Genomic DNA, 24,202 nt, shown 5'->3' with positions numbered 1-24,202 from the left:
TCTTGTGGAGTCCAGGCCCGGACAGGTATGCAAACGACCGTAGATTTCGTCTGTAATTACGGACCCATTAATTTCTATTGACCATGGACACCTTCCCGTAGAAAGCCTCCGCAAAAGGTAAGTCATGTCCTATCTTTTGCTTTTTACATACTGTGTTCTTCGGTCAGTGATATACAGAGCGCATGTCGGCCGCATTTCCCAGACCGAACACAGTTCAGGGACCCGGGCTCATAGCATCATAGTTAATGCTAGGTGTCCCTGCCTACCCACGAGAATACTGTTACCATACTGAAAACATGTTTCAGTACAAGACAGTACATAACTATGATGCTATGAGCCCGGGTCCCTGAACTGTGTTCGGCCAGTGAGGCCGACAGGCGGTCCGTATATCAAGGACCCAACACAGTCTTGAGCAACGGGCCGAAAACGTCCGCGGCCGACCACGATCAGGAGCGTATAAAGAGCTTTTAAACATCAAAGCAGGAAGGGGTGGGGCTGGGGAAGCTGCAATCCTGTGATTGGACGGAATGCTGTACGCGCTACCAAGAACAGCAAGCATTCTGGGATGTAAGGGAAGGGGGAAGTGGCTCCCGAGTGAGGGCAAACGTCAGAGACTGCCCGCCCACTCCGGAGCCGTGGTGACGAAAATAATGTAAAGAGGCAAGGAGAAAGCTAATAACTAGACGTCAGGTTGGAGACACTTGTAGCAGTGTATATTCTCCATAATGTTGCTCCAGCAGCCACAGGCGTCTGTTTTCTTGCCGTAATAATTATGCATTCGTAACCCAAATGAACCTCTACACTTGCCGTAAAAGGTGACGTAACGCATGTGGGTGGGGTAACGAGTATTACCCGGAAGCTGCAGAGTGTACCGTGGAAGAGAACTGCCAGAAATTCGGGTAATAAAACCGCTCACTCGGGTGTACGTCCACGGTGGTTTTTTGTAGTAGTCTAGACAGGTGCGTACGTGCCAGCGGTGTTCTTCATGAGCTGCGCTCACGCGTCTACTGTCACGGCTGGTAACATGTGTGAGCAGTGCTGCCTGTCACAGAGGCTGTGAGCTGCCCCATAAACACCTGCTGGAGGAGGGAAGGGGCTAGAACTAATATGAAACCCCACAAACTGTTTTCTCTAGTTGAGTTTCTGTTTTGAGGGTGGAGATGTCGGTTTCACTTGTGTTCACATTACAGATCTGGTAGAAAACGTGTTTCTTTTTAGTAAGAAATGATGTCATGTATTGTGAATATGACCCTATTGACCCGGACCCCACTACTTATCAAGTAATCCACACTTTTTTCACCACTAATGTCCTTAAATCGCTGGCCAGGAATTTAAGGTGTTTTAAAAGGAAGCCCAAAACCTGTAGAAACTAAAATAAAAAAATCTAATTTACTCTACAAATGTTTTCTCCGTCGCTCGCTGCCGGTATTCAGCGGTCCAGTAGTAGGATTAGGAGTTATTCTATATCTAGTGATGTCATGTTGCCCTGAGGCTGGGTATAGCGGGTATGATGGCATGAAGCAGCATCGGCAGGAGTCTCATCTGCTCTATGAATGCCACTGTCTGTTGAAGATGTAAGTAGTTGTTACGACCTATTTACATTGTAATCTGCAGGAAGACGTGGCTGCAACTTCCGTTACAGTGTATCGGTGTCCTGATCATAAAGTTGCAGTACCATTGGGAATTTTAAGTTTCCACATTTGGCCTGTAAATCCATTTGCTTATGGGTTGTCCGTGAAGCTGCAATGATATTCCAATAATGAAATGCTAATATATGGGATGATCTACCCCCTACTGTAACTATTAGAATGTTAGGAGTCATTAATTGTTGGACTTTCTTTCAGATCGTATTTTTGTCATATAACTGGTTAATGAAGCCAGCTCGTCTATATGTGCAGCCGAAACTACTGGAAGAATGACAGATGACAAGGATGTACTTCGAGATGTCTGGTCCGGGCGAATACCAACCTGCTTTATATTATATCAGGATGAACTCACTGAAAGGGAAGCTGAACCTTACTATGTAAGTCCTATTAGGGTAGGTAGGAAGTGCACTCAAATAAAGCACTATAGAACATCACAAATGGTTTAAAGGGAACTTCCAACCTTGCACTTGTTAAAATCATTAGATGGCCCTTTTTGAAGAATAATAAGTTTAATAACTGCACGCTCTGCATGCAAATAGCATACCTGGAGTCATCCGGTCGTTGCATCAGCGTTGTCAATCACAGAGGAAAAGGCGTGCTTAGATCTCCCGTGCCTGTTGACGTCCGCTGCTCTGAATTCCCGTACATGTTTGGGGATGTCAATCACAGACGCGCCTATTCCGGAGGACCCAAAAGATTCCTTATGTCATGCAATTGAGAGCATGTTTGCCCTCCTGACGCTCCTCACGGCTGCTGGGCTTCATGTGAGGTTCCTTGGGTCAATAATCAGTGCAGAGAGAGCTCACATGCCTTAAAATTAAATATTTAGCAAGTATGCATGCTTATTTTAATAGTTGGAGGGGCATAAGCTGGGTAGAGTTATAAGAAGAAACAGACATGTCTGAAGAGGTGACGGGTCCTCTTTAATGAGTTCTGATCGACAGCACAGCATGTTGATCAGCGCTCGTTTGCCCCATTCAAACGGAGCAATGTTGGAGACGAATTAATGAATGTTACTACGATCATTCGTCCCCGTACATTTGGATCTTGTCTGCAGCGTGTCCCTTGTTTACACAGGAAGATGCGCTGCTGACAAGTGACCGTTTTTGTTGCCTCATAAAAGATCTCATCAGCTGACGAGCGTTTGCTCGTTCATTGGCTGATCGCTCGTTCACCCGATCATTGCCCCATGTAAAAAAGCCTTAAGTGTCCTTTTTACATTTATCTGCTATGTGCAGGACACTTAAGGCTTTGAATTCAATAGGGAGGTAAAACCCATAACAAACAGCAGTTGTTGCGTTTATTGCGGCGGAATTGCAGTGATTCCGCCGCAAAAACGCAACTCAGAAATTAAAAACATATACTTACCCAGAAGTCTATGTACTTCCTCCAGGCCGGTCTCCTGGGTTGACGTTTAATCCCATGTGACAGTTGCAGTGGTGGTAACATGGCAGTCCGGCTGATTGCTCAGCAGCTTTACGCAGCAGACATTCTTGGCAAAAAATTACACCGCAGTTTTGGTTAAGTTTTTCGCCCGAAATTCCCTGCGGATACCAGATACTGTGGCCCGGTACCAAATGATCCGCGGCCCAGTTGTTGGGGATCACTGCTCTAGTAGGACTAAGATTTTTTTAAACCGTTAAAGTTTTATGAAAAAATAAAAAGATGACATTAAAAATTAAATAAAACATACACGTATATGTTATTGCCACGATCGTAACGACTCAAAAAATGAAGTTAACACCTCAATTAAATCGCCGGGTGAACGACATACAATTGCAACACCAAACACAACAGCAAAATTCCTTTTTTTTTTTTATTCCCCCACCCCCCCAAACATAAAATTTTAATTAGCAAGTCCCATGTACCCCAAAATAGTATCAATCAGAACTTCACTTTGTCCCACAAAAAACAAGCCCACAATATGGCATCATCGACTGAAAAATAAAAAAGCTACGGCTCTTGAAATGCGACGAAGCAAAAACAAGTAATTTTTTTTTATTTTTTAAAAACAACGGTTTTTAGTAATATAAACATTGGAAAATATATAAAACTTTTAAATATTTGGTATCCCCGGATTTGTACCGACCCATAGAATACAGTTAACATGTTATTTATGCCGCATGGTGAACGACAAAAATGTAAAATCTATAAAACCGTGCTGGAATACCTTTTTTTTTATTTATTTTTAAATTTCCTCATAAAATAAAGTCCATCAATATATTCTATGCACCCAAAAATGGTGCAATTGAAAAACGCAACTCGTCTCGCAAAAAACAAGCCCTTGTACGTCTATTGTATGTCGACGGAAAAATAAATTATGACTCTTGGAATGCAACAGTAGAAAAACGACAAATAACCCTTGGTCATTAAGACCAAATAAGGCCTGGTTGTTTAGGGGTTAAAAGGCGCTGCTTCAATCTCTACGGTTTATCTTTCTACTCGCTTGCATTCCCTCGCTATAAGCCCACAAATAGGCCACATGCTGATTACTAGTCCTAGTTGTCCTCTCCGTCATATCGCTGAGATTAGGAGTTCTCTCTATGTATCGGCATGCAGAGAACGACCTGTTTCCGGCTTTATAGCGAGGCAATGCAAGTGACAGATTGACGATCCGTGTCCATATGCTATAACCTATATACTGATTATTGTAGTTTAGGGGGAGGCAGAGTCTCTTTAACACTGGGTTGTAGCAAGTTTTATGGACCTGGGATGGGAAGAAGGTTCTGCTTGGCGGCTCTCTCCTGCCTAACTGATTGACCGGTCTCTCCCTATACACAAAATATGTTGAATTGTTACTCTGTATAATTTACGAAAAAAATCCTTAGTTCTCGTTTGTTCTATTTAAGTAACGGCACAAAGTTTCTTATTGTCTGAATTGGACAGATCAGTTTCGTAGACCATGTACGCGCTCCTGTCAGAGGCCCTGTATGCAGAACTATTCTTACCATCAAAAAGGATCCCTGGCGGACCCCTTTATAACACAAGTCATTATTCCGTTCTAAACGGAAGCCACACTGCAGATGTAAACAGGTCTAAACCTACAAAACCTCACTCAGCATGTCCTTTATATAATATGCCAATATTTATTGTTTACATTGAATAAATTCTTCATTCACTAATTTTTACACTGCGCACACAAATAGATCTCCTATATCATAAAATCTAGCTCGTAGATGGAAACAGCCTAACAATATATTTTTTAAAACGGTGAGTGAATGTCCATTAAACCTCATATAATTCAGATAAAATCCTTTTCTTTACAGCTACTCCTGCCTCGTGTGAGCTACCTGACCCTGGTCACTGACAAAGTGAAAAAACATTTTCAGAAAGTCATGAGGACAGAAGACATAAGTGAGATTTGGTTTGAATTTGAAGACATTCCTCTGAAATGGTGAGTTGCATGACGGCATAGCCGTTTCCTCTGGAAATTTTCTTTTTCTTTTTTCTTTTTTTTTCTTTCTTGCTTGCTTGCTTCATGATATTCACCAACTTTAATGTTTTCTTCAAAATAAATTAGGAAGTGCTGCTCCATCTGCACACAATGGAAACTTGCGGCCTCCTCGTCTATGTGATGTCATTAGGGTACCATCGCAACCCCCTGCATCAGCTCATGTACTCCTTATTGTTCAGCACCTGCGCTAAATACGTCACATAGACGAGGAGGCTGCTGGTTTTCATTGTTTACACAGCGGCACTTCCTAATTTAGACCGGAAATAAAAGTCTGCAAGTTCAATGTAAATTTTAATCACAATGGAGGAAGTGTATTAAGACTTGTGTATCTTTATTAAAAATAATGAATATCTGCCTATACAATCAATTGTCTAAAATGACGCTGAAAAAAAATCGGACCCCTGTCGGCATGCCATCCCCCGGTTTTGATTGTTGTCCATGGCAATGTTCTCCTGTAGTTCTTTCTGTAAGAGTGATCGTCCCCGACCTGTGCGCATAGTGCATCTCTGTGGGCGAGCATACGCAGTTCAACTGACCTCATATACAGAGAGATATAAAGTGTGTCGCTCCCCCGCTCCCAAACATCATGTGACCAGGGCCTTAATCTAAACAGAAATGGCTCGATATGTGTCTAATCTATCAGGTGGTGCACTCCTCTTAATAAGTTAGACGCATCTCTGGCAAATTGTGCGCCAGAATGTCAGTGTGTCTAAATAACTCACAGCACACAGTCCCATTCATTTCAATTGGGCTATTCAGACGTGCGTGCGTTTTCACACAGCGAGTGTCCGCTGCGTGGAACTCACTGCATGTCCTACGTTGGTGCGGTTTTACGCAGCTAGTCGCCCATTGAAGCCTTTGGCTGTGTGAATACTGCTGGCAGCACATGGACGACATCCGTGAGCTGTCTGTGTTGTACGCATCAGTTACAAAGAAATGCAGAGAAATTTTTTTTTTTTAAAAAGTGCTCGCACGGACGTGAAAAATGCATGCCATGCGCAAAGCACGCTGATGCCAATATGTAATGCACATAAAATGTAGGAAAAACGCTGCATTTTTTTACGAGCACAAATTGGACACGCTCGTCTGATTGGAGCCTAATTTAAAAGGATCATTCACTTTGAGTGCTGCTTTTATCTCTTCTTTGACATTTAAAATATGGTTCACAGTGTGGATTCGGATAAGATTGTTCCCCACAAAAGATTAAGGGGTTGATCAGGGCTAATAAGTTGCGGGAAGGTGTTATCTCTTGTATATCGCTAGCTTACTTTGGGTTTCCTGGAAGTTAAAAGTATTTGTACTATTTTTGTTAATAAACCTAACATTCACATGTCGCCATTTTATAGGTAGCATTATATCCATTTCATTTCTTACATTTTTATAAATATTCTTTTAGAACACCTAGTGACGTATCTTTATTTTATTTTTATTTTTTTAAGAAAAAAAAAAAAGCAACCATTTTTTGGTTTATTCTATTCTTCCTTTCTGAAATAGTTTTTAGTTTTCTCATGTGCTGACATCTAGTGGACAAACAGGCAAACTGCAGACTGGTCCGAAGAAAATCTAACATAAACAAAAAAAAAAAGATCTTGTCTTTGCAGCCTACATTGAAACTTTATGCTGTTCTCCATGTGTACTAATTTTGTAATTATAGCACTGCCAAAAATCCAGGTACCGCTGTGTATCGTATTCTTCAATTAAGCCGAATTTTGCTGAAATGGAGAAAATCCAGGGAAGTACCCATAGCTTATTGCTTGAGGCCTGTTTCCCGGTCCTTTTTATTGGTGCGGTGTCTGATATGCAGATCGGAGCACTGCATGTCAGATTCTGAGAAAAGCCCCGTGGAAAAGGTTAACATAGGCTTGGTTTTGGGCAACATTTGCGGCTGGAATAGCGGCAACTGTGGTTGGGGTCCTCTGGGAGGGCATATGAGTCTGGCACACACTGTTAATGAAGTTGCCTACCATTAAATCTCATATTCATTGTATAGATCATAAAAAATGAACAATGTTTGCCATTTACATGCTGTTAAAAAAAGCGATCAGGTGAAGAGTTATACTTGCATATTATAGCACTATGTGGAGATCAAATCATATAGCAATGTCCACTTACTAAGCGGAGTGCTGGAGTACACATGCATGCTCACTCTCCTCACAGCCGGTCTCTGTGTAGTGAGCCTCTCTGTTCATTGCAGAGTAAGGATTTCTTACTTGCTTGTCAGGTAAGGAGCGGAGCCTCTGTAGTAGCATGGTAGAATAGCTGAGAAAACTCCTTCTGGAGGGAAAGTAAGAAGAGACTATATTGTCAGCTACCAAATCGTGGAAGTAGACTGATTTTGCTCAGTCCCTCCCTCCCTTCCTCAGCAGCAAAGATTAGCAGCATCACCAAGGGGGACGCATGGAATAAAAAAAAAAAATGAAGGCATTTTTTTTATGCTAGAAACACCGCAAATTACTCTAACAGCATTTCTGTCATTTTGCTTTCGGTGGGGGTGAGGTGGTGTTTGTACCTCTTTTTTCTATTGGAGAGTGTGTAGATCACTTCATTCATACTAGTAGTCAGGAGACTAATTCCATGATGGCAGGTCTATTGTATGGTCTCTGATAAAGCAGCCCATACATAATATATATGTAGCCATAATCTAAAGTAGTGTCCTCCAACCTGTGGCTCTCCACAGCCAACTACAAATTGGTTGTCGGCATGCAGGGAGTTATAGTTTTATAACAGGTTGTGGTACACTAATGTGTATGGGGGTCTCAAACATGTACCCCGCGGCAGGGGAAGCCTGGATTAGGCATATTGGATTTCCACATGTCTGAAATGAATTATTGGCCATTTCTTTAATATTATAATAAACAAATGTCTAGTAAGATTTAGTGACCGTTCTGCGTGGAGAAGTTAGTGCGCTCTTTTGTACTTTACCAAGGCTGTAGCAGATACAAAGCTTACTAAGGTCTCTGTCACACGACAGTATTTGTCAGTATTTCATATCCGTATTTGGAAGCCAAAGCCAGGAGTGGAACCTACGCAGAGAAATGTGTAATGGAAAGATTTGTACCTTTTGTGTTTTGGACTCTGCTCTGGCTTTAGCTTACACATACTGACCACAACACTGCCGTGTGAAAGAGACCTTATACTGCACTTTCAGATACTACCCCAATTATTAAAGGGGTTTTCCCATCAGAGACCTTTATGACCTATCCACAGGGTCTGTCATAAATGTCCGATAGATGCGGGTCGCACCTCTGGGACATGCGTCAATCTCTAGACCGGGGCCCTCTAAACCTGTTGTGGCTGAAGCGTGTGATCTCTGACCATGAATTACGGAAACCACAACACAGAGTGTTCGAACGGGGTTTAGGGGGCCCCAGTCTAGTGATTGCCGCAGGTCCCAGAGGTGGGACCCGCATCTATCTGACATTTGACATACCCTGTGGATATGTCCTAAATGTCTCTGATGGGAAAACCCCTTTAAGCCTGATGTAAGGGCTTCTTGCAAAGCTTTGCCTAAAGGTCTGCTTAAAGAGGCTCTGTCACCAGATTTTGCAACCCCTATCTGCTATTGCAGCAGATAGGCGCTGCAATGTAGATTACAGTAACGTTTTTATTTTTAAAAAACGAGCATTTTTGGCCAAGTTATGACCATTTTTGTAGTTATGCAAATGAGGCTTGCAAAAGTCCAAGTGGGTGTGTTTAAAAGTAAAAGTCCAAGTGGGCGTGTATTATGTGCGTACATCGGGGCGTTTTTAATACTTTCACTAGCTGGGCGCTCTGATGAGAAGTAACATCCTCTTCTCTTCAGAACGCCCAGCTTCTGACAGTGCAGATCTGTGACGTCACTCACAGGTCCTGCATCGTGACGGCCACATCGGCACCAGAGGCTACAGTTGATTCTGCAGCAGCATCAGCGTTTGCAGGTAAGTCGATCTTACCTGCAAACGCTGATGCTGCTGCAGAATCAACTGTAGCCTCTGCTGCCGATGTGGCCGTCACGATGCAGGACCTGTGAGTGACGTCACAGATCTGCACTGTCACAAGCTGGGCGTTCTGAAGAGAAGAGGATGTTACTTCTCATCAGAGCGCCCAGCTAGTGAAAGTATTAAAAACGCCCCGATGTACGCACATAATACACGCCCACTTGGACTTTTACTTTTAAACACACCCACTTGGACTTTTGCAAGCCTCATTTGCATAATTACAAAAATGGTCATAACTTGGCCAAAAATGCTCGTTTTTAAAAATAAAAACGTTACTGTAATCTACATTGCAGCGCCTATCTGCTGCAATAGCAGATAGGGGTTGCAAAATCTGGTGACAGAGCCTCTTTAATGTTGACCAGTTTATTGATGGCTTACCAGTTCACCCTAAACTGTGAGTTCATATTTACATTAGGAAATTCTGTCAGTGTTACATTTTTGTTTTTAGTCTGAAATGATCAGTAGTTTCAGAAATAATTTTGCCTGCTTCCACTATCCCATGTTCAATCTTTTGTTTTGTACATCGTGTTTGCACACCCTGATGTAATTGTTGTAAAATGTCACTTATAATTATGTTTTATGGGAGTTACTGAAACAGCCGAGCAGTGCTCTGTGTCCCCCGTTCTCTCTGTAGGTGCGAGTCCCAAAGCTTGAACCCACATCTATCAGACATTTATGGCATATCCCGTGTATATGCCATAAATGTTTGATTTGGGAATACCCCTTTAACGCACAGTTATTATTTTAACACTATAAATACATTTGTTTTTTAGGGGGTGTTCTTATCTCATGTTATGGCATATAGATAGATTTGTGGGACCCCCATCGATTCTGAGGTGAAGGCAGCATGTCCCTTAAGGCCGTATTACACGGGCCAATGATTGGGCAAACGAGAGTTCAGATGAACGCTTGTTTCCCATCATTGCCCTGTGTAAATAGGGCAACGATCAGCCGATAAACGAGCAAACACTCGTTCATCAGCTGATCGCTTAGTTTTTGCAGCGTTAAAAATCTCCGTTTGTCAAAAGAACATCTCCCTATGTAAACGGATGACATGCTGCCAGCATGATGAAAATGTATGGGGAAGAACGATGGAGTAACTATCTCTCATCCGTATAAATAAGCAATAATTTCTCCTTGCGAAAGGAGCAAACAGAGCGCCGATCATCGAGCTGTCTCATTGATCGGCGCTCGTTTTCACGGCATATTGACCGTGTAATAGGACCCCTAAGCATTTTTTCATTTCCATTCCTTATCATTCAGAGCTGCAGTACAGTTCCATTAAAATGGATGGGGCTGTGCTACTGATGTCGGGTTGTCGCATACCTTGTATGTTCAGCGGTGTATGTTTTGGCCGCCTGAAGCTCCCCTAGCAACTATTGATGCGTGATGCATCTAGTCCATTGGACGTGACGTTACCAGGGGGCCGCTCCAGCTGGTGGGCGTCAGTGTGACGTTCTATACACCTACTGGTGCAGGTCCCAATTACATTTTAGATGTGGGTGGGGCTAAGCCTTATAAGGCTCTAGGGTTTCCCCGGCGCACGCTAGACCAGACATCAGTGGCTCAGTCCACGCCGGAGAATACAAAACAAACCGCATAATATGTGCTGACTGGCAATAAGAAATAATCAAAGCCAATTATACCCCTGAGGACGCTCCCCTATATCACAGGGGCGCAGGAACGCATAGGGAGACTTGCTTATCTGTGGTTAACAGACCAATGTTATAATTGTTAAGGAATGGTACATGGTTGTTACCATTGGATAATAGACATCTCATAAAGGCTTGGTTTGTTTGTGTATCGCTATGGCAAATAGACCAGTAGTGTGATTTACTATTGTCTGGTGTCGCATTGATATGAGTTGACCAAACTTTTATTAATATATTTCAGACACTCTACTAAGGATCCATGATCTGTTTTGCCAACGCCTGTACTCCGATTCTTTGGCATTAGTGTCCAACCTTTTAGATTTATACCAATAAAATTATTTTTAAATGTTTATATAGGGAGTTAAATCCATACATTTGGAAGTGGCTGCTTTTTACATAAAAATATGAATGCAAAGCAATTTTTGAAAGTTTTGGTCCCTCGATAACCCCTTTAGCTCCTTCTCGCCACAACCATTTTTTTTTTTTCTTTATCGCCTTTGCATTTTTATATTTTCGTCTACTTACATGTGAGGGATCTTCTTTTTTTATTTTTTTTTTTATTTCGGGACAAGTTGTAGATTTAATGCAACATACAATGTACTGGGAAATATTTAAAAGTTTTGTGTGGTGGAATGGAAGAAAAAAAACAGCAATTCCAGCCATACATCCTAATAGGATGGGACATACTTGTTTTGTTACGGACACTTGGCATGTTTTTTTGCACTGTGTCACATATGAAGGGAGTTTAGTGACAGAAGGATTATAGTATAATGGAAGTGAGGAGAGATCAAATCGTGTTGCTCATACATGGCTGACTGATTCACCGCAGCTCTGGCTTTGTAGGAGAACAACTCTATGGCAGACGGATGAAGTTACATTGAGTCCTCTGGCTGTACACCGCTGTGCAAATGTACTAATGCACCTAGAGCTGTGCCACATTTCAAGTCCTTCATCTATGGTGCATAGACCCGAACTACGGGTATAGGGCAAGTGATCCATGACATCTTACCTGCTATTGAACAACTATCTTCCTAGTTTGTTTGTGCCGTCAGCTTCATTGGCCTCTATGGTGTTGTGGCAAATGTTTTTTTTTTTTATTACTTTGTTTTTTAACTAACACTTACACATTACGACACTAGTTACAAATGATCTTGGTATTTTATACTAAAACGTCCAAAATTTTAACCTCTGTGTCCAACTTTGTTTACTGTATTTAAATAGGGCATAGTCTCGAAGATATGATGAATACCTATATAGTTACAGACCAAACAGTAACGTTTCAATTTAACGTCCACATATATCTAAAGAATATATAGAATGAATACCTATAAATGTACATGTGGACGAATCATGCATCCACAAAGGACAAAAATGGAAACAAGTACAAGTATGTACATTGTAAAAATCACATCACTTTATTGAAATACATAAAAACATATTGGCCATCAAGACCTAAAATGAGACACACAGTTAAAATACAAAGAAGTGGGGAACACCCTATTATGACACAATAGAATATACTCAGAAAAACCCAAATATAAAAGGTAGTTCAGAAAGGCATACTATTAATGGAAAAATCCAGAAACCACTGCTGTAATATAAGTTGCCATGCCAATGCAATGACACAATCAATGAATGAGCAGCAAGTATACAAGGAAGGGAACATACAAGACACACAGGTATATGTGTGAAAGTATAGCAAGGGAGTAACCGAGATTCAAACCCGGTCCCAAAGAGTGTACCAACCAGTATAAGTCATAATAATCCTTAGGGTGAACACTACACCATGAGCCCCGACGCGCGTTTCGCGGTAGCTTTATCAAGGGGTACTGACAGGAGAGGAGATAGACGCTCAGTTTATACAAAGAGTGGGAGGAGTTTAATTAAGGCAGAGCCAATAGTTGAAAACTGCTGCAAATGAATAGTCTCGAAGATATGCTACATTTATTTTGTTTTATAATTGTCTATAATGAAGCTACATAAATAAGCATCTTATTTATTTCCCCAAAAAATATTTCTGATTTCTCCGGTTACATTGCACCTTAATAAAGTTAAATAGAACATAAATGCATACATACATACATACATATACCAATGAAGTTTTCTTTGTGCGGCTTCTGAGTCCTTGACCCCTTTCTGATATTTGGCGTACATGTAAGTCATAGGCGTCAAGGACTTGCCGCATATTGTCGTACATTTATGTTAACGTGATCTTGGTGGCATGGCGGTAACTGACAGCCATGTTCCCGCTGTAAGAGCCGGGATCTGAGATAATGTTGTTCACGGCATCTAAGATGTTAACAGAGCTAGTGATCCCCAGGATGCGATTGTGGGGTGCCATTGGTTGCTATGGCAACCGGAAGCCTAACATTGGCCTTCAGGTATGTCATCTACAAAAGCCGATTAGGCCCTGCCAAAAAGCACCAGAAATACAATGCATTCGGAAAGTCTTTAGGCCCTTTGAATTTTTTCACATTTTGTTATGTTGAGGCCTTGTGCTAAAATATAAATTTCATAGTTTTCCCCATTATTCTGCACTCCATACCCCATAATGACAAAGTGAGAACAGAATGTTAGTAATCTTTGCTATTTTATTGAAAAGGAAAAATGAAAATATTGCATTGACATCAGTATTCAGACCCTTTACTCAGTACTTAGTTGAATCAGCTTTGGCAGCGATAACAGCCTCCAGTCTTCTTGGGTTTGATGCCACAAGGTTTGCAAACCTGGATTTTGGGATTTTCTGCCACTCTTCCTTTTTCAGATCTCTCCACAGATGTTCGATTGGGTTCAAGTCAGGGCTCTGGCTGGGTCACTCAAGGACATTCACAGAGTTCTCCCTAAGCCACCCCTGTGTTGTCTTGGCTGTGTGCTTAGGGTCGTTGTTTTGTTGGACGGTGAACCTTTGGCCCAGTCTGAGGTCCGGAACACTCTAGATCAGGTTTCATTAAGAATATCTCTACTTTGCTCCATTCGTATTTCCCTCAACCCTAACCAGTCTCCCTGTTCCAGCCCCACAGCATAATGCTGCCACCACCATGCTTTACTGTAGGGAAGGTATTGGGCAGGTGATGAGCAGTGCCTAGTTTCCTACAGACATGGTGCTTAGAATTAAGGCCAAAAAGTTTAATTTTGGTTTCATCAGACCACAGAATCATTTTTTTTTTTCTCAGTCTGAGAGTACGTTAGGTGCTTTTTTGCAACTCCAGGCGGGCTGTCATCTGTTTTTTTTTTGTTTTTGTTTTTTTTTACACTAAGGAGAGGCTTCTCTCTGGCCACTCTGCCATAATGCCCAGATTGGTGGAGTGCTGCAGTGATTGTTAACCCCTTAACGCTCCATGACCTACTATTAGGTCATGCTAACTGTAGCGTTCGCGCTCAGTGACCTAATAGTAGGTCATGGAGTAAACACGGCGCCGTTCGCGCGGGGCGCGTTCATGAGCTGTGATAGCTGCTGTTTCCGACAGCAGACTATCACTGCTCAATGTGCCGGGACCGATCGCGGAGCTCCCCCGCCGATTAACCCCTCAGAAGCCGCGTTCAATAGCGATCGCGGCTTCTTAGGGGTTAATCCGCCATCGCCGGCCTGCTACACGATAGCGGCCGGCGATGGTGACTATGGCAACCGGACACCAAACAATGGCGTCCGGCTATGCCATAGACAGAAGCCTAGTGGGTCCTGACAACGTCAGGACCCACTATGCTTGCTGTCAGTGAGTAGCTGACAGCTCTAATACACTGCACTACGCATGTAGTGCAGTGTATTAGAATAGCGATCAGGGCCTCCTGCCCTCATGTCCCCTAGTGGGACAAAGTAATAAAGTAAAAAAAAAGTAAAAAAAAGATGTGTAAAAATAAGAAAATAAAAGTTTTAAAAGTAATAAAAGTAAAAGTCCCACTTTTTCCCTTATCAGTCCTTTATTATTAATAAAAATATATAAACAAACAAATAAACTATACATAATTGGTATCGCCGCGTCCGTAACGGCCTGAACTACAAAATTATTTTGTTATTTATCCCGCACGGTGAACGCCGTAAAAAAATATATTGATAAACCGTACCACAATCACAATTCTTTGGTCACTTCACCTCCCAAAAAATGGAATAAAAAGAGATCAAAAAGTCGCATGTACCGAAAAATGGTCCTGATCGAAACTACAGTTCGTTACGCAAAAAATAAGTCCTCGCACGGCTTTATTGATTGAAAAATAAAAACGTTCTGGCTCTTAGAATAAGGCAACACAAAAAGTGAATGATTGTTTACAAAACGTATTTTATTGTGCAAACGCCATAAGACATCAAAAAAAACTATAAACATCTGGTATCGACGTGATCGTATCGCCCCGCAGAATAAAGTGAATATGTCATTTATAGCGCACAGTGAACGCTGTAAAAAAAAAAGTATACAAAAACAATAGTAGAATTGCTGTTTATTAGTCACCACGCCACCTAAAAATGGAATAAAAACTGATCAAAAAGCCGCATGCACCCCAAGAAAACTACAATGGATTCCTCAAGGGGTCTAGTTTCCAAATTGGGGTCACTTTTGGGGGGTTTCCAATGTTTTGGCACCACAAGACCTCTTCAAACCGGACATGGTGCCTAATAAAAAAGAGGGCTCAAAATCCACTAGGTGCTCCTTTGCTTCGGAGGCCGGTGCTTCAGTCCATTACCGCCCGAGGGCCACATGTGGGATATTTCTCAAAACTGCAGAATCTGGGCAATAAGTATTGAGTTGTGTTTCTCTGATAAATCCTTTTGTGTTATAAAAAAAATGGTATAAAAAGAGTAAATTTCACCTCTACTTTGCTCTAAATTTCTGTGAAACACCTAAAGGGTTCATAAACTTTCTAAATGCTGTTGTGAAAACTTTGAGGGGTCTAGTTTCTAAAATGGGGTGTTTGATAGGGGTTTCTAATATATGGGCCCCTCAAAGCAACTTCAGAAATGAACTGGAACCTAAAAAAATAAATAAATGAGGCAATACTTCGCTTCTTACATTATACTGATAATGAGCATTGCCCACCCCGAGATGACCCCAGTTTTGACCGTTTGGATAAACGGAGACCCCTATTAGACCGTTTCAGTGCCCGGTTTTCCCAAGCATACACCCCCGAGAAGTGTTTTTCTATTGATGAGTCCCTGGTACATTTTAAAGGGAGGGTTCAATTCCGCCAGTACCTGCCAGGTAAGAGGGCAAGGTATGGCGTGAAGATGTATAAGCTGCGAGAGGGCATCAGGGTATACCTACAGATTTAGGATATATGAAGGAAAGGCCACCCGCAAACCAGACTGCATCCTGGACTACAATAGGTACATGGGAGGGATGGATTTGTCAAATCAAGTCCTGAAGCCCTACAGCGCCATGCGGTGTGGTATAAGAAGCTGGCCGGGCACATCATACAGATGGCATTGTACAATGTGTACGTGCTACGTCGATGTTCAGGCCAGAGGGGAACTTTCCTGGAATTTCAAGATCTAATCTTTAGGGACCAGGAAGGGGGGGCACCCAGTACTTCTGGAAGCGAGGCCACACGCATCGTACCAGGGCAACACTTTCCAGGAGAGGTTCCCCAAACCGGTGGAAAGGGAAAGAGTCAAAAGAGGTGCAGAGTCTGCTATAAGAGGGGGATAAGGAAGAACACAATATACCAATGTGACACGTGTCTCGAAAAACCAGGGCTCTGTATGAAAGATTGTTTTAAAATGTATCATACATCCCTTGATTTTTAATTTACCCTGATGCACTCCGCACAGCTTACCCCCCTCATCTTTCCCTTCTGAGCCCTGCCGTATGCCCAGGCAGCTGATAACAGCCACATGTAGGGTATTGCCGTACCCAGGAGAACCCACATTACAATTTAAGGGGTGTATATCTCCGGTGGCGCATGCTGGGCACACTATATTGGACACTGAAATGGCATATATATATATAAAATTGCAAATCTCACACTGCACCATCTGCTGCGCATTATCTTTTACACAGTACCTGTGGGGTCAAAATGCTTACTACACCTCTAGATGAATGTCTTAAGGGGTGTAGTTTTTAAAATGGGGTCACTTCTCGGGGGTTTCAACTGTACTGGTACCTCAGGGGCTTCTGCATACATGACTTAGCACCAGAAAAGCTCCAGTAGGCCAAATGGTGGTCCTTTTCTTCTGAGCCCTCCCATGGGCCCAAACGGCAGTTTATCACCACAAATGGGGTATTGCCGCACTAAGGACAAATTGGGCAACAAAATGGGGTATGTTGTTCCTTGTGAAAATAAGAAATTTTGATCAAAAATGACATCTTATTGGAAAAAATATCATTTTTTAAATTTCACAGCCCAATTCAAATAGGTGCTCTGAAAAAACTGTGCTGTCAAAATGATAACAAAAACCATAAATGAATTCCTTGAGGGGTGTAGTTTCCAAAATGGGGTCACTTCTGGTGGGTTTCCATTGTTTTGATACCTCTGGGCCTCTGCAAATGCGACATGGCACCCGAAAACCAATCCAGCAAAATCTGGACTCCAACAAACACATAGCGCTCCTTTCCGTCTGAGCCCTCCCATGGGCCCAAACGGCAGTTTATCACCACAAATGGGGTATTGCCGCACTATGGACAAATTGGGCAACAAAATGGGGTATGTTGTTCCCTGTGAAAATAAGAAATTTTGATAAAAAATGACATCTTATTGGAAAAAATATCATTTTTTTCATTTCACAGCCCAATTCAAATAGATGCTGTGAAAAAACTGTGCAGTCAAAATGATAACAAAAACCATAAATGAATTCCTTGAGGGGTGTAGTTTCCAAAATGGGGTCACTTCTGGTTGGTTTCCATTGCTTTGATACCTCTGGGCCTCTGCAAATGCGACATGGCACCCGAAAACCAATCCAGCAAAATCTGGACTCCAACAAACACATAGCGCTCCTTTCCGTCTGAGCCCTCCCATGGGCCCAAACGGCAGTTTATCACCACAAATGGGGTATTGCCGCACTAAGGACAAATTGGGCAACAAAATGGGGTATGTTGTTCCCTGTGAAAATAAGAAATTTTGATCAAAAATGACATCTTATTGGAAAAAATATCATTTTTTTCATTTCACAGCCCAATTCAAATAGGTGCTGTGAAAAAACTGTGCGGTCAAAATGATAACAAAAACCATAAATGAATTCCTTGAGGGGTGTAGTTTCCAAAATGGGGTCACTTCTGGTGGGTTTCCATTGTTTTGATACCTCAACACCTCTTCAAACCTGGCATGCTGCCTAAAATATATTCTAATAAAAAAGAGGCCTCAAAATGCACTAGGTGCTTCTTTGCTTCTAGGGCTTGTGTTTTAGTCCACGAGCGCACTAGAGGCACATGTGGGACATTTCTAAAAACTGCAGAATCTGGACAATACATATTTAGTAGTATTTCTCTGGTAAAACCTTCTCTGTTACTAAAAAAAAATTGAATAAAATTGAAATTCAGCAGAAAAAATTAAATTTGCAAATTTCATTTCCACTTTGCTTTAATTCCTGTGAAATGCCTGAAGGGTTAAAAAACTTTCTATATGCTGTTTTGAATACTTTGAGGGGTCTAGTTTTTAAAATGGGGTGTTTTATGGGGGTTTCTAATACATAGGCCCCTCAAATCCACTTCAGAACTGAACTGGCACCTTCAAAAAAAGGCTTTTGAAATTTTCTTAAGAATTTGAGAAATTGCTGTTTATGTTCTAAGCCTTGTAACGTCCAAGAAAAATAAAATAATGTTCAAAAAACGATGCCAATCTAAAGTAGACATATGGGAAATGTGAACTAGTAACTATTTTTGGTGGTATAACCGTCTGTTTTTCAAGCAGATACATTTAAATTCTGAAAAATGCTATTTTTTGTAAATTTTCTCTAAATTTTGCAATTTTTCACAAATAAAGACTGAATATATCGACCAAATTTTACCACAAACATGAAGCCCAAAGTGTCACGAGAAAACAATCTCAGAATCGCTTGGATAGGTTTAAGCATTCCGACGTTATTACCATATAAAGTGAAATATGTCAGATTTGAAAAATGGGCTCTGAGCCTTAAGGCCCAAACTAGGCTGCGTCCTTAAGGGGTTAAGCTTCTGGAAGTTTCCCTCATCTGCACACAGGTTGTTTGGAGCTCAGCCATTGGGCTCTTGGTCACCTCTCTTACCATGGCCCTTTTTCCCCAATTACTTTGTTTGGTGGAGCAGCCAGCTCTAGGAAGAGTCTTTATTTTTATTTTTTTTAAATGTATTTATTTTTTATTTTCATTACTTAACAAAAAAATCTAATATAATACAAATATTGAGATACAAATATTTGTTCCAAACTTCTTCCATTTAAGAATTATGGAGGCCACTGTGCTCTTGGGAACTTTCAGTGCAGCAGAATTTTTTTTGTACCCTTCTCCAGATCTGCGCCTCCACGCAATCCTGTCTCTGAGCTCTACAGGCAGTTCTTTTCTCCTCACGGCTTGGTTTTTGCTCTGATATGCATTGTCAGCTGTGAGACCTCATATAGACAGGGGTGTGTCTTTCCAAATCATGGCCAATCAAATGAATTTACCTCAAAGATGATCTAGAGAAATGAGCGGCCCCCAGAGCTAAATTTCAAGTGTCATAGCAAAGGGTCTGAATACTTCTGTCCATGCGAAATTAGAGTTTTACATTTTTAATCTGCATGAATGGTTTACGTGTTTTTTTTTTTTTTCTTATTTTAGCACAGGGCCTGAACGTAACAAAAGGTGAAAGGGTCTGAAGACTTTGGGTATGCAATACTTTAAACATAGACTGTGACGGATGCCCTAAAAGTAGCATCCTTCACCCTTAGGCTATGATGGCATTCCAAAAAGTTAATGACGTAAACATTTAATGAATGCCTATAACAGATTCCATTCAGTTGCATCCATTACCTATAGACTACCATCTGAGGGATGGAAGCATTGTCTGTTACGCTATTTCATAAAAAAAATATTTTTGGGGTGGTACACTGATGTATACCGGCCAAAAAGACAATAATTTGGCTTCTGTGTGACCATGTGGACTTATTGACACATTCAGCATGTATGTCGGGAGCTTTCCTGATGTACACTCTAAAGTTAGGGCCAAAACATGATATGAACAGGGCTTTAACCCCTTAGTGACTAGCCCATTTTAAACCTTAATGACAAAGCTATTTTATGCGTTTTTCCATTGTCTCATTCCAAGAGCTATAACTTTTTTATTTTTGTAACAACATAGTTGTTTAAGGACTTGTTGTTTGTGGCACAAGTTGTATTTTTTAATAGCACCATTTTGGGGTACATATTATTTATTGATGAACTTTTATTAACTTTTTGGGGGGTAATGGAAAAAAACCCATACATTTTGCCTCTTTTTTTTTTTCTGCATCTTAGATTTACGCTGTTTACTGTGTGGTATAACTAACATAATAACTTTATTCAGTGGGTCATTACGATTGTGACGACTTTTTGATCACTTTTTATGAAAATTTTTTTGAAGGCAGGATGAACAGAAAAAAGCAATTCTGGCATTTTTTATTTTATTTTTTATGGCGTTCACCGTGCGGACGCGGCGATACCAAATATGTGTAATGTTTTAAATTACTCCTTTTTTCATATTAAAGTAAAAAGGGAAAAGTATAAGGGAAAATTGGGTTTTTAATTTTTTTTTATTTGGGATTTTTATTTATTAACATTATTAAACTTGGGGTGGGAGAGGGAGCACCCTCCCTCCAAAACCACTTGGATGCGGCGCTCACTATTGAAATCGATCCCGCTGGCTTAGTGCAGTTGTCCGGCTGTCTCTAGACTGCCTGACACCCACTTTATACGGCACAGGACACCTGTGCTGGGCTTATGTCAGAGCGCCGTGAAAAGGCAGCGCTCTGACATAAGTACCCGTAACGGCTGCTGTGAAAAGGCGTATTGGCAGTCGTTAAGGGATTAAGCTATCAGGCATAATACACTGCAATGCAGAAGTATTGCAGTGCATTATCCAAGCCATCAGAGCAAATCCGATCTTCAAGACCCCTAGTTGGACTAAAATAAAAAAATAAATGAAAGAATTAAAAAAAAATGGTACATACTTGGTATTGTCTCTTCCATAATGACCTGAACTATAAAATTAACAAGTTATTTATCCCGCAAAGTGAATGCCGTAAAGAAACAAAAACAAAAAACAATACATCGACTTACCTGCAAACGCCGATGCTGCTGCAGAATAAACTGTAGCCTCTGGTGCCGATGTGGCCGACACGATGCAGGACCTGTGAGTGACGTCACAGATCTGCACTGCCAGAAGCTGGGCGTTCTGAAGAGAAGTGGATGATACTTCTCGTCAGAAAGCCCAGCTAGTAAAAGAAGTAAAAACGCCCCGATGTACGCACATAATACACGCCCACTTGGACTTTTACTTTTCAACACGCCCACTTGTACTTTTGCAAGCCTCATTTGCATAAATACAAAAATGGTCATAACTTGGCCAAAAATGCTCGTTTTTTAAAAATAAAAACGTTACTGTAATCTACATTGCAGCGCCTATCTGCTGCAATAGCAGATAGGGGCTGCAAAATCTGGTGACAGAGCCTCTTTAAAGAGGCTCTGTCACCAGATTATCAAACCCCTATCTCCTATTGCATGTGATCGGCGCTGCAATGTAGATAACAGTAACGTGTTTTTTTTGGAAAAACGATCATTTTTGGCCAAGTTATGAGCAATTTTATATTTATGCAAATGAGCCTTTGTAAAGGACAACTGGGCGTGTATTGTGTTTGTAACATCTGGGCGTGTTTACTTGTTTTACTAGCTGGGCGTTGTGAATAGAAGTTTGTCAGCATCATATGTCACCATCGTACACTTCTATTCACAGAAAACAAGTAAACATGCCCAGATGTTACAAACACAATACACGCCCAGTTGGAAATAAGAGAAAACACGCCCAGTTGTCCATTAGAAAGGCTCATTTGCATAAATATCAAATTGCTCATAACTTGGCCAAAAATGATAGTTTTTCCAAAAAAAACACGTTACTGTTATCTACATTGCAGCGCCGATCACATGCAATAGGAGATAGGGGTTTGATAATCTGGTGACAGAGCCTCTTTAAAAATGAGCCTGCTATATTTGGTCAAACATTTCATTAACTCACCCCTAATGTGATGGCTGGAGCTGCTTCGCTTTGGTGCAACGTGTGATGTTAGCCGGTATTGATGATTTTGCTACTGCGTCGGTCAGTCTGGAGCACAGGCCCCGTTCTAGAGAAATGTGCAGGTCCCAGAGGTGGGACCCGCATCTATCTGACATTTATGACACATCCTGTGGATATATCATAAATGTCCTTGATGGAAAAAAAAAACCCTTTGTCACCTGACCTCGCTTCATGCGTTTGGGACAAGTCCTATGTCTACACTACAGCTACAGTTCTACATTTTGGCCTCCACTAAGTTTCTAAGTTTTAGGTCAGGAGGAGGGCAGATGGAGCCAAGTACTGTAATTCACTACTAGTGAATGAGGATGCAGCGGTCTGGGTGAGGAGGTCTGAGTGAGGCCGGTGCGTGCCGGCCCGGGAATGGACCAGTACAGTCACCTGACCTGAGTCCAGGTGACTGGACTGGTCCACTCCCGAGCAGGCACGCTCCGGCCTCACTCAGACGGCCGCCATACTTGGCTCGGACCGCCACCTTTCTCAGACCAGCCAGTGGACGGAGCCAAGGAGAGGTTGACACGGCGCCAACGGTGGTCAGAGTGAGGTCGGGGCATGCTATGACGGGAGTGGACCAGTCCAGTCACCTGACCTCATGTCACTGACGTGAGGTCAGGTGACTGGACTGGACTGTGCCGGCCCGGGTGTGGACCAGTCCGGTCACCCGACCTCACGTCACTTACTCAGGTCAGGTGACCGGACTGGTCCACTCTTGGGCCGGCATTCACCGACCTCACTCAGACCGCTGCCATACTTGGCTCCGTTGCCCTTCTCCTGCTCCTAAATGTGAGTGAATAGGGTGGGCAGAGCCAAGTAGCGAATGACGCGGTCTATTTTCTTGAAAAATTGCTCGCTATACTTATACACCTTTATAACATCCCAAAAAATAAATGAAAGGATTTTTAAAAAAAGCTACAAAATTTAAGATATAGGGAATATATTTATTATTAACTATTTTGTGTTATGACTTTTTCTATGAAGCAGGGAAATAAAAAAAATTAAAACTGCTAATTTTTTTATTTTGTTTTGGTATTTTTCACAAACAAAAACATAATTTATCAACCAAAATTTACCATTAAAAAGTACAATGTGTCATGAAAAAGCAGTCTCATAATAACTTGGATGAGTACAAGCATTAGAAATGTATTCCCACATAAAGTAAGTCTGTCATAAATCGGGCTCTGTCAGAAAAGGCCAAAACTGGCTGCAGTATTAACCCCTTCCCGCACCTTGACGTAACCACATCAAGATGAGTAGTAACTTCGCGCTCCTCGACGTCCAGTTACGTCTGTACTTTTGACAGTTAACTGCTGTGCGGCGCTACACCGCAGCAGCGGTTAACTGTGCAGGGTGTCAGCCCTTCATTCCCTGTTGACGATCAGCGGCCCATTGCCGCTGATTTAGGCAGCTAACCCCTTCGATGCGGTGGTCGATTGCGATCGCCGCATTTAAAGAGGCTCTGTCACCACATTATAAGTGCCCTATCTCCTACATAAGGAGATGGGCGCTATGATGTAGGTGTCAGTAATGCTTTTTATTTAAAAAAAACGATCTATTTTTACCACTTTATGAGCGATTTTTAGATTTATGCTAATGAGTTGCTTAATGCCCAAGTGGGCGTATTTTTACTTTAGACCAAGTGGGCGTTGTACAGGGGAGTGTATGACGCTGACCAATCAGCAATCACCAAGACGTAGTGACTGTAAGTAGTACAAAAGAGTCAAAGGCAGCCACAGCATGTATATTGCCACATACCCTGTAAACCACAGAAGCTGAACGACAAAAGAAGGGGTATGTATGAGGCAGTGCAAAAATGTCATATGATAACCATATGAATATCCAAAATATATTTAATTAATCAAGACTCAATATGCAAAACAAAGGTTAAAAACATTTAAAATCTGCTCTGGCCTCTCCTCCACCTTTGATGTTCTCCATGCCTTCCCTCGCTTCCTCTGGAGCGGGTTTTGCGCGTGCGCGGGTTTCCGCATCATGTCTCTTTGGTGACGGTCCTGGCGCATGCGCTGAAGCAGTGGTCTTGTGCCATTGATTTCAGTGGCCCCCACTCTCCTGCCACCGTCGCCAGGTGCAAATCTAAAATCGCTAATAAAGTGGTGAAAACAGATCGTTTTAAAAAAAATAAAAAGCATTACTGTCACCTACATTATAGCGCCGATCTCTTTATGTAGGAGATAGGGCACTTATAATGTGGTGACAGAGACTCTTTAAAGTTGGTGCTGAGAATCCAGAGCCAAAACAATACAGTCAAAATATT

At 41.8% G+C, this 24,202-nt stretch overlaps 1 protein-coding gene across 3 annotated transcripts in view; it reads left to right on the top strand.

The window, feature by feature from the left end:
* Window positions 1-597: 597 nt before the first annotated feature.
* ATG5 (autophagy related 5) overlaps window positions 598-24,202 on the top strand; it is a 193,472-nt gene continuing 169,867 nt past the window's right edge. Inside the window, exons 1-3 of one of the 3 annotated variants that reach the window (XM_075864207.1) lie at window positions 598-899; window positions 1,845-2,038; window positions 4,913-5,040. In XM_075864207.1, coding sequence (XP_075720322.1) covers window positions 1,916-2,038; window positions 4,913-5,040 — 251 coding nt within the window. In that variant the 5' untranslated portion in view covers window positions 598-899; window positions 1,845-1,915. The other 2 variants (XM_075864209.1, XM_075864208.1) reach the window with 2 other exon arrangements.

The sequence above is a fragment of the Rhinoderma darwinii genome, chromosome 4 (assembly GCF_050947455.1).
Source record: "Rhinoderma darwinii isolate aRhiDar2 chromosome 4, aRhiDar2.hap1, whole genome shotgun sequence".
In the NCBI taxonomy this organism is placed as follows: domain Eukaryota; kingdom Metazoa; phylum Chordata; class Amphibia; order Anura; family Rhinodermatidae; genus Rhinoderma; species Rhinoderma darwinii.
This window is presented reverse-complemented; position numbering and strand designations above follow the sequence as displayed.